Source organism: Haliotis rufescens, unplaced genomic scaffold (genome assembly GCF_023055435.1).
Source record: "Haliotis rufescens isolate VD_foot unplaced genomic scaffold, xgHalRufe1.0.p SCAF_61, whole genome shotgun sequence".
NCBI classification, from domain to species: domain Eukaryota; kingdom Metazoa; phylum Mollusca; class Gastropoda; order Lepetellida; family Haliotidae; genus Haliotis; species Haliotis rufescens.
Genome location: NW_025964346.1, coordinates 1,092,993 through 1,105,407, shown reverse-complemented (window position 1 = coordinate 1,105,407; position 12,415 = coordinate 1,092,993). Strand labels below are relative to the sequence as shown.

At 41.7% G+C, this 12,415-nt stretch overlaps 1 protein-coding gene across 1 annotated transcript in view; it reads left to right on the top strand.

Annotated features, from left to right (window-relative positions):
- LOC124114438 overlaps nucleotides 1-5,759 on the top strand; it is a 76,515-nt gene extending 70,756 nt beyond the window's left edge. The window contains exon 18 of the mRNA XM_048386815.1: nucleotides 3,343-5,759. Coding sequence (XP_048242772.1) covers nucleotides 3,343-3,545 — 203 coding nt within the window. The 3' untranslated portion in view covers nucleotides 3,546-5,759. The remainder of the gene's footprint in view (nucleotides 1-3,342) is intronic.
- The last annotated feature ends 6,656 nt before the right edge of the window (nucleotides 5,760-12,415 follow it).

The window sequence follows — 12,415 nt, the reverse complement described above, 5'->3', positions numbered from 1 at the left end:
TCGAAACAACATCAATGTCGAAGTAATCTCGATCTCGAAGAACTTATAAGAGCATGGGTGATGCGTCCCTTAGTGGCACCAGATGCTTATGATCGTGGGTTCGAATCCCCGACTCAACATGGATATGTCGCTTGGTTTCTACGGTTCATCACATCGGGCTGTCCTCCCACATGACGCCGTCCCGCCATGGTGTAACAGTTACACTAACTGACTCACTCACTCACTCGTTGTGTGTTTTCATGAGAGGCTATGCTATTTTTTTTAACATATTGTTTCACCAACTTCGAATGACAGGCATGTTAACTGACGTCTACGAAATGGCAATTTATTCATTTTACCAAACACAAATACGCCGAAAACCTCTGTGTTGTTTCTTTGGGGAAGAACTTTGACGGTAAGGTTTCAGCTCACTCGAGATGGAGGACAATAGATGCGCGCTGTCTCATGCAAGGTGTTGCAGGTTGAGCTGGTGGTAGTCTTTGTACCCTGAGAGGACACGCCTCTGCACTCACAGGTAGAATACGATGTGGGAAGATCGACAAGATCGACAAGATCGACACTGAGTGTGACATATGACCAAAGTCACTACCTCTTATTACCAGAAACAATACCACCTACCTCAGATAAACGCCGGGGCTATTTAGAGGCCTTCTGACTTCCATAAACACCATTGCCCCGATCAACTAAACGATCTGAGCGCTACGAATCTGCGTTAAATATGGGGGTTACTCGACCTTACTTTTACACTTTGACAAAATATTCTGTTGTGGAAAATATTTGAACAAAATACCAGAACTCTTTGTTGTCTATATTTAAACTGCGTGAGTCGCTATTGCGTGATGCACGAGGAATACGTTCTCTGTCGCTGTTGCACGTGCACCAAGCTCCGTCGCGAGCTGATATTTACAATGCATGGTACACGGCTCTTCATAATTTCGTTGGGTCCTAAACTAGTATTTATCAATCGCTTGCACATGTAAATACATGCTGACGGGAATGATAGGAAATATAAGAGCCCCGAACAAGGATTTATATATACTACCCATCAAAAGTTTAGACTCACCAGTGTAAATGTAGCCACTCACTATACTCAACTGTTTCAAACCAGATAATGCCAAATATTCTAAACTTTTTACAGGTACTGTTAACACATGAACTGTTGTGGCGTAAAACCAAATCTGTAACGGTGAAAAGATTAGAGTTTTTCGTTCATTAATTGATAAAACTCTGTGAAATGTCGCACATTTTTAAACAAACTTCGCACCAAAACGCAGGTGTTCACATGCACGATAATACACGTGTTTTATCAGCAATTTGACGCGGGATACTCGTGCAATTCATCTTTATAAGGATTGCAGTTGGCTCCTCTGAGTTAGTGGAGAAATTCTTCTTTGATGCAAGCATGGGTAGAGGGAGAAGTCTCCGTATTGAGCAACGACACCAAGCCTTGGCACTGCTACAAGATGGCAGATCACAACGGTATGTTGCCAGACGTCTTGGCGTATCCCAATAGGCAGTTTCCAACCTCTGGGTACGCTTTCAACAGACCAACTCCGTCCAGGATCGACCCAGGTCGGGTAGGTCAAGGGTAACATCAGAGCAAGATGACCGATGCGTCTTTTTGCTGTTTCTCAGGGGCAGAAACATTACAGCCACAGCAGCCAATAATGCTTTCTAACAAGGTACAGGACGACGTGTATCTGTATCAACAATACGCCGCCGATTACGTCACTACGGACTGCGGGCACGTCGTCCAGCTGTAAGACCCCCTCTTACACCACGCCACCGTCAGAACAGACTGAATTGGGCAAATGGACATTTACGCTGGGGTCCCCGCAGATGGGCAAGGGTACTCTTCTCCGACGAATCAAGGTTCAATCTGCATTTCAACGATGGTCGGATCCCAGTCTATGGACGTCAGGGAGAGCGGTACGCTGACGTTGCTGTTGTGGGGCATGATCGATTTGGAGGTGGATCCGTTATCGTCTGGGGAGGTATCACCCTGACTGGAAGAACTGATTTACTGGTACAGGATGGAAATCTGACTGGCCAGAGATACAGGGACGAGATCATCATTCCTATTGTGCTTCCATTCTTAAGGGCTATGCCAGGTCACGCGGTTTTCCAAGATGATAATGCCAGGCCTCACAGAGCTCGCATCGTGTCAGCTTGTTTACAACAAAATGGGGTGAATCGAATGGATTAGCGAGCATTATCGCCCGATATGAACCCCACTGAGCATGTTTGGGATCTGCTGGGACGGCGTGTTTATGCCAGAGTCCCCCCCCCCCCCTGCTAACCTTCGCCAACTTCGCAATGCATTGTTTGAGGAGTGGCAAACATTCCCCAGCGGCAGATTGAACTGTTCTTTCGTGGTATGCAACGTCGATGCAATGTCTGTGTTAGAGCCAGGGGTGGTCATACCCGTTATTAAATTTTGCAATTTCACTTTTGTATGGTACTAGCCAATACGGCATTCTGGTTCACTAATCATCAATGCACACGTCCTTGTGAACAAGGATATGAAGACCTAAATGAATGATTTTGTTATTTTTTATTGGTAGCTTTCACAAATACGATTTTCTTACGAGATATAGTGAGTGGTTTCAGTGAGTCTAAACTTTTGATGGGTAGTATATTAACTGATTTGTTTGTTTCTCTTTAAATGTTTATCTGATTGCTATAAATATGAACATTGCTCAAACACAAAATATACATATCATTTTCAACTTTTAAGCATGATGCACAGTTATAAAACTGTTTAATAGTTAATTTCACACAATACCTTGCCGCCGTCGCTGAGGTTGACTATTACACGTCTTCAAATAAACATATGCGAGTTCGAACCCCGCTGGCAACACATGTTTTCGGCACAAAATTGAAATTATTCACTTGTCAATAAATGTACAAAATAGTTCCGTCTATTCAAAGTGGAACTTAATTTAAATGTTGGTTCAAGATAATGTATAGTTGACGAACAACTCTCCATTCCTGAAAAATAATGGAGCCTTCAAACAAAAGAATGACGTCACAGATGTTTTTTAAGGTCGTCTTCGCGCTAAGATCGCTTTGTGGACCAGGCATTTATTAAAGGAATTACGGTATGGGGAAATAGACAAGTCTCGCAAGGAAGGAAATGAAGTTATTCAATGTCAGCCGATGGAGCAGTTACTTGTATAAGTGGGAGTATGAGATGAATTCAAAAGGGTCTCTCAATATTGTCGAAAATAATGTATCTAAGAAATCCTGGATAAAGTAGTTATCGTGTTTTGCCGTAACCACCATCATCATCATCTAAACGTTTACCGATTACCATCTAAATTCTGTGTCCTCACTTTTCAGGGGACCAGTTCGATATTCGAGATTTCCACTCGGCCGTTTTGGCGAATGGCTACAAGCCCTTGCATGTTCTGACCCAGTCGGTGAAAGCTTGGACGGCGAGCCGCCGGGACGCACCCACATCCACCAGCAGTCACGTGCAGCTTCCCGCCCTGACATGTCTCATCGTTACCATAGCAACATGTCTATACACACGTCTTGTTTGAAATGTGGGACAGGGGTTTGATTTGGAATGAGTTTACGATTTATTCAAAATGGTTTTATATACACCGACATGACAGAGACGAGAGGTCAAATTTTGAATCGATGGAGATCGGAATGGGTTAATAAAATCAGTGAGACGACGCACTGTATCTGCCGGATTGTGACGCGTCCAATGGATTAGTACGATTGCACGTGCATTACGTGCACATGGAATTTGGTCTATCGCGAATAATGGTCTACATGGGGGTGGTGAAAGTTTCCTGCCAACATCTTGATGTTTCTGTTAACGACGAGTGTTTCCTGGTAGGAGTGTTTCCTATTGGGAGTGTTTCCGCATGTGATGTTTGTGATGAACATGGCGGTGTAAAATAGTTGTACATGGGGATATACGGTATCAGATAGTTTTGAAATGAAACAAACAAGCCAGGGTTGTTTAAAATCCAAGAATTAATCCAGCAGCAAATTATTTCAGGATTGTTTTGACAAGACGTCATGTTTTCAGTTCAAAAACGCCAATACTTCCTATTACAAGACACCCAGTTGTGTGTCCCCCTCTACCTGGTGCCGGTGTATCACAAGGTTAGTGACGCAGTAGTTGATGTGGTCGGACGTGGTTGTTGACACAATATAAGAAAACAAAGAATTGTAACCATTCATCATTACTTGTACCTGAAGAGGCTTGCGTAAAACAACCTAAGATTTGATTGACCTGTTTGTTTTTCTCTGTTTGTGTGTTGTTTAGCGCCACACTCAGCAGTATTCCAGCTATATGACGGCGGTCTGTTAATAATCGAGTCTGGACCATACAATCCAGTGATTGACATCAAGAGTATCGATCTACGCAACTGGGATACGATGACATGTCTCAACCACGCCAACTAGCAGTCTTTTACGACAAGCATAGTAGCCTTATACGGCCAGCATGTTAGACCATTACAGTTGAAGGTTGACAAGCATTGTGTACACTGAACTAAGACCCGCTCTTTGGGTTCCATTAAAATGGTAATTGTCTAAAAGACTTGCATCACTTCTGCTATTCTCCCACTTTAAGCTGGCACAACCGGATGAACTACTTCCAAAACGGCGTTAAACCTTACACACTCACTCACTCACGTCTTGATACAAAATGAGTATATTCAGTTCATGTTGACGCTCTTGTACGGCTGCTTGTTTAGGAAAGAAAGGCGAAACTTTTCAAATGATTTAAACCCCATTTCATCACGAACAATAAAGTTACACAAAAGAACACGTCGCCTCTATGACATATATGTAAAATGAAACCATAATGAAACCCGTTTTGGACAACATTTTTATGATTGGACATTCAACTTGAATCACAGTGTTCATGAGATGTAGGCGAGCCTCTTCCTGTTCCTGTTCTTTCTGTCGTTAAGGTTCACGCTGTGTGTCAAAGAGAACGATCTATATATATTTGTTTTACATACTATTATGTATACACTTAGAGTACATGCCCATACATGTACGACATGTATATTGGACTAAATTCATGATCTGCCTATTTATAGTCGTTACCCCTCCTGTTTTTGAGTACATTGACTGTGTGTGACGTTATATGATTACATTGTTACATAGTTTTATTAACAGATCCTAGATGTGGGTTGATAGTACTGACGCTGTATACACTGCACGAGTGTGTCTGTATGATTGATACGAATATTATCCCGTGGGGCCCAGTTCAGAGTTTCGTCCCTTTGTTATTCCAGGATCCGGTATGCATTAGTATCACAGATCCCCCCTGGGTATGATCTCCAGTTCCTCCGCACCTAATCCGTGCTGGTGGGCTTCACCAAGACGTGCCTCGTGCACCCGTGGCACCCGGATGTAAAAACAAACTCACTCACTCACTCTATGATGCATCTATGTTTTATAACAATACTCCATCACATGATGGAATACGTCCAGTGATGGCCAAGTTAACTCAGAAGTGAATGGATTTGATCGTTTGACCTTTGGTCACCACAAGGTCCTACTGGTCAGTGAAGGAACTCACGTGAGAGCGGTGTGGCGTCTTAAGGAAATGTTTCGCTGCTTATCTCGTGTAAATGCTTATTGGACTTGGAGCTGTAAAGTTTTGAGGGAGTTCCTGATGTTTATTCATTTAAAATGCTCACACTGCTGCCGTTTTATGTTTTCGCAAAATGTTTACGTATATGTTCATTGTATGGTTTGCGTGAAATAAAATATGCTTTGTTTGATTTTGTATTGTTTGGTCTCACACCAGCAGCTGCAGCTAAGCGTTTCATCAGCATGACGTGTTCACAGGTAGAATCTGCAGCTAAGCGTTATATCAGCATGACGTGTTCACAGGTAGAATCTGCAGCTAAGCGTTTTATCAGCATGGTGTGTTCACAGGGAGAATCTGCAGCTAAGAGTTTTATCAGCATGACGTGTTCACGGGTAGAATCTGCAGCTAAGCGTTTTATCAGCATGGTGTGTACACAGGTAGAATCTGCAGCTAAGCGTTTTATCAGCATGCCTTGTTCACAGGTAGAATCTACAGCAAAACGTTTTCATCAGCATGACGTGTTCACAGGTACAATCTGCAGATAAACGTTTCATCACCATGACGTGTTCACAGGTACAATCTGCAGATAAACGTTTCATCAGCATGACGTGTTCACAAGAAGAATCTAAATAAAGAAACATCCTGATGACTGCTTACATTAAATGTCACTACATTCCAGCCGACTAATCACTGCCTAATTACTATGTCATGAGAGTCTACCGAATTTCATAAGAAACGATGTAACGCAGTTACAATGATTGTTCAACAATAAAATACACGGACACATAACATAAACATGTGATTATAACGCATAATTCTGAAAATATCCATGGCAATTAAATTTCAATATAATATTGTATGCTGCACAGATTTGGTTGTAACTCAGGCCTTGTAGCAGATACATGTATCTTTAAAAAAAGTTATTTTTTTGTATTCCAGAAGAGGAGGGTACTTTTATTAAAAAACGACTTTATGACGTTGAGGTGGTTTATGGTTGTGGGTGGTAAATAATTCATTCCATATTCTGTACACAGTTAAACCGGTACAAGCTAAAATAAATAAACAATAACAATTACAAGTAAAAATGTAAACAAACATACAAAAAATAAAAAATAATAAAATACCTTTAAATTATCAATGTAATAGTAAAAATGCACCTTTAAATTATACCTAAATTTATACCAAAATATTATACCTTGTATCTTAAAAAAAAAAATACTTTGTTTACATATAAATACTAAAATTTTATGATAAAATGATAAATTTTGAAATAAATAAATCACAAAATACAAAATTACAAATACTGTGGACATTCCACCCCCATAAGTAATAGACCCAATGATTTCTTTTGAATCTTTTAGATTTCAACATGTCTGTCTTGGGAGAACATGCGGTATTGAATGTCAGGAAGAAACTGTAAAATCAGGAAGATACCCTGAGCATTCTGACAAAAACAAAAATACCAAAAATGTAGTAAAAAAGAACAAAAGTTGAATATTTAAAATACCAAGCTGAACTGAATGAATTTACCAATGATATACCAAAAAATTTAATTGTCAAAAAATAGAAGTAACAATGGTTCTAAAACAGATTAAGCTGGTTCGAATACTGTATACTGAATACTGTACACTGAATACTGTATACTGAATACTGAATACTGTATACTGAAAACTGTATACTGAATACTGTACACTGAATACTGTATACTGAATACTGTATACTGAAAACTGTACACTGAATACTGTATACTGAATACTGTATACTGAATACTGTACACTGAATACTGTATACTGAATACTGTATACTGAATACTGTACACTGAATACTGTACACTGAATACTGTATACTGAAAACTGTATACTGAATACTGTATACTGAAAACTGTATACTGAATACTGTATACTGAATACTGCATACTGAATACTGTATACTGAATACTGTATACTGAATACTGAATACTGTACACTGAATACTGTATACTGAATACTGTACACTGTACACTGAATACTGTATACTGAATACTGTATACTGAATACTGTATACTGAATACTGTATACTGAATAATGTATACTGAATACTGTAAACTGTATATTGAATACTGTATACTGAATACTGTACACTGACAACTGTATACTGAATACTGTATCCTGAATACTGTATACTGAATACTGTACACTGAATACTGTATACTGAATACTGTACACTGAAAACTGTACACTGAATACTGAATACTGTATACTGAATACTGTACACTGAATACTGTATACTGAATACTGTATACTGAATACTGTATACTGAATACTGTACACTGAAAACTGTATACTGAATACTGTATACTGAATATTGTATACTGAATACTGTATACTGTATACTGAATACTGTATACTGAATACTGAATACTGTATACTGAATACTGTACACTGAATACTGTATACTGAATACTGTACACTGAATACTGTACACTGAATACTGTATACTGAATACTGTGTACTGAATATTGTATACTGAATACTGTATACTGAATACTGAATACTGAATACTGTATACTGCATACTGCATACTGTATACTGCATACTGAATACTTTATGCTGAATACCGTATGCTGTATACCGAATACTGTATACTGAATACTATATACTGCATACTGAATACTTTATGCTGAAGACTGTATGCTGTATACCGAATACTGTATACTGTATACTGAATACTGTATACTGTATACTGATTACGGAATACTGTATACTGAATACAGTATACTGTATTATGTATATATGTTTATACTCATGTACCACAGCTGATTGATTGATAATGTAGCATTGCACCTAAGTTTTGAGGTATATGTTTTTTCTTAAACGTATCCTTTGACTTCAGACATTTAGAATGTTCTTTGATGGTAAATCCTTCCTTTGATTTCACATACAGGTGCGTGGATGTCAGGGGAACACAGAGACATACAGGTGTGTGGATCTCAGGGGAACACAGAGACATACAGGTGTGTGGATGTTAGGGGAACACAGAGACATACAGGTGTGTGGATGTTAGGGGAACACAGAGACATACAGGTGTGTGGATGTCAGGGGAACACAGAGACATACAGGTGTGTGGATGTTAGGGGAACACAGAGACATACAGGTGTGTGGATGTTAGGGGAACACAGAGACATACAGGTGTGTGGATAGTAGAGGAACACAGAGACATACAGGTGTGTGGATGTCAGGGGAACACAGAGACATACAGGTGTGTGGATGTTAGGGGAACACAGAGACATACAGGTGTGTGGATGTTAGGGGAACACAGAGACATACAGGTGTGTGGATAGTAGAGGAACACAGAGACATACAGGTGTGTGGATGTCAGGGGAACACAGAGACATACAGGTGTGTGGATGTTAGGGGAACACAGAGACATACAGGTGTGTGGATGTTAGGGGAACACAGAGACATACAGGTGTGTGGATGTCAGGGGAACACAGAGACATACAGGTGTGTGGATGTTAGGGGAACACAGAGACATACAGGTGTGTGGATGTTAGGGGAACACAGAGACATACAGGTGTGTGGATAGTAGAGGAACACAGAGACATACAGGTGTGTGGATGTCAGGGGAACACAGAGACATACAGGTGTGTGGATGTTAGGGGAACACAGAGACATACAGGTGTGTGGATGTTAGGGGAACACAGAGACATACAGGTGTGTGGATAGTAGAGGAACACAGAGACATACAGGTGTGTGGATGTCAGGGGAACACAGAGACATACAGGTGTGTGGATGTCAGGGGAACACAGAGACATACAGGTGCGTGGATGTCAGGGGAACACAGAGACATACAGGTGTGTGGATGTCAGGGGAACACAGAGACATACAGGTGTGTGGATAGTAGAGGAACACAGAGACATACAGGTGTGTGGATGTCAGGGGAACACAGTGACATACAGGTGTGTGGATGTCAGGGGAACACATGGACATACAGGTGTGTGGATGTCAGGGGAACACAGAGACATACAGGTGTATGGATGTCAGGGGAACACAGAGACATACAGGTGTGTGGATCTCAGGGGAACACAGAGACATACAGGTGTGTGGATGTCAGGGGAACACAGAGACATACAGGTGTGTGGATGTCAGGGGAACACATGGACATACAGGTGTGTGGATGTCAGGGGAACACAGAGACATACAGGTGTGTGGATGTCAGGGGAACACAGAGACATACAGGTGTGTGGATGTTAGGGGAACACAGAGACATACAGGTGTGTGGATGTCAGGGGAACACAGAGACATACAGGTGTGTGGATAGTAGAGGAACACCGAGACATACAGGTGTGTGGATGTCAGGGGAACACAGAGACATACAGGTGTGTGGATGTCAGGGGAACACATGGACATACAGGTGTGTGGATGTCAGGGGAACACAGAGACATACAGGTGTGTGGATGTCAGGGGAACACAGAGACATACAGGTGTGTGGATCTCAGGGGAACACAGAGACATACAGGTGTGTGGATGTCAGGGGAACACAGAGACATACAGGTGTGTGGATGTCAGGGGAACACATGGACATACAGGTGTGTGGATGTCAGGGGAACACAGAGACATACAGGTGTGTGGATGTCAGGGGAACACAGAGACATACAGGTGTGTGGATGTTAGGGGAACACAGAGACATACAGGTGTGTGGATGTCAGGGGAACACAGAGACATACAGGTGTGTGGATGTCAGGGGAACACATGGACATACAGGTGTGTTGATGTTACTACACCAAAGCTAGAATCAGTCGTTCAACAAGCCTTCAGTGCAGATTGAATCGTCTGGCAGCTGTGATTAGAAGCATTTTATGTTTTTGAAATGTAGATCTATCCAGTAATTAAAACCATATAGTTCTTTATTTAGTATTGTCTTTTCAACAACTCATGCTGAATGTGACCAAAGATATTTTCAAGCCAGTGACAATTGGTGCGGACTTTGCGGTGGCGTGTTTAGCTTCCTGTACTGGCTGGGCTAGTCATTTGTAAAAGCTGTTGAATGCTTGTTATTTTTACAAGGAATATTACGGCACTGTAGAAGCCTATGGGGAAACATTTGGTTGTGTGTTACCTGGTGGGGGGGGGGGGGGGGGGGGGGGGGGGGCAGAGACATACAGGTGTGTTGATGTCAGGGGAACACAGAGACATACAGGTCAGGGGAAGGTTTATACGGGTACACATTCCTCTAGAGCCATTGCAGTGGGAGTGTACAAATATTCTATTATCTCCAATCTGTGATGTCCCCATATTTCGCAGGGAACACCTCACTGTGCCCTCACCTAATGTTATAGGGTAGAGGTGCGGGCAGCCGTGGTTAAGTGGGTAACATCAGGGGGATTACCTATAGTCTGTAGAAAATTACTGTCTGTCAGATTCATTAAAAATCAACAGAACGTTCCCCTTTACAGAAGCATATATTTAATAATATTTCATATATGTCATATTGAGTTCACAACATTACATTACATTCACTTTACAGAAACATATATTTCATAAAGTTTCATTTTCATTCAAAATCCAACATATTCAGCCACAGCGTCAGAATATTCAATTGGTGTCACTCTGCCAGTCAACAAGTTGTCGTTCTCTATCAGGATGTTGTCGTCAATTTGGAGATATTTCCTTCTCTTTGGCGGCAGTCTTCCTCCGGCATGAATTTGCATCAATAATGTCTCTGAACGTGATTGTTCATTCTTGATAATGTCAATAAATTTAAAGATGTTTGGATGACTTGGGCCCGATTTCTTCAGCTTGGAGTGCCAGCCTTCTAAGTGATTGGTTGTCATGGAACCCAGGGTCCCAAATGGTTCCACACATCTCTCCTGTCTGATTCCACACATCTCTCCTGTCTGATTCCACACATCTCTCCTGTCTGATTCCACACATCTCTCCTGTCTGATTCCACACATCTCTCCTGTCTGATTCCACACATCTCTCCTGTCTGATTCCACACATCTCTCCTGTCTGATTCCACACATCTCTCCTGTCTGATTCCACACATCTCTCCTGTCTGATTCCACACATCTCTCCTGTCTGATTCCACACATCCCTCCTGTCTGATTCCACACATCTCTCCTGTCAGATTCCAACACCGGCGGTAGGTTGTCTGACGCTTGTCAGAGAGTAGACCATAGACGAGAGGCAGCATCTTGTTGCCGGCCTTGGCATGGATTGTCTAGAGCTGATAGAACATTTCTGGACAAATGTTGAAGGTGCCGTCACTGAAGTAGGTGTCTGCAGCGGACAGGCGTCGTAGGTTCTCAGTGGTGGTGAACATCAGCATCTTGGTGTCTTGGTGGTGTCGGGCCGGGAAGTCGAAAATCTATTTACCATTAGTACCGGAAAGGCGAATGGAGGGGTAAGGGACTGAGGACCGGGAAGGCGAATGAAAAGATCAGTGATGTGTACCCTCGTTATGTATACAACGGACACTTATACATTGAGGACACTGGGGTGTTGTGAGACGGAAAAGTGAAGAAAGAGATAAAAAAAATTGAACTCAGAGAATGTGATTACTAACTTCCACTGAACTCGTGAGACGGAAAAATAAAGAAAGCGATCATTTCTAAAATTGTTAAAATTGAACTCAGAGAATGTGCAGGAAGGACTGGCAACTGGCAAGGATCTTGGAGCAAGGACCTGTGGAATCACTTCGGAAACCACGGACGCAGAACAAACAACAACCTTGAAAGATGGCATCATCACCTGAACAAGAGCGCCCAGAAGACTCACCCTAACATCTTCGAGGTAGTGAATCTTCTGAAACGTGAACAATCTCTAACAGAAGTGAGGGTTGAGCAGCTAGGCGCTCACCCAAGAG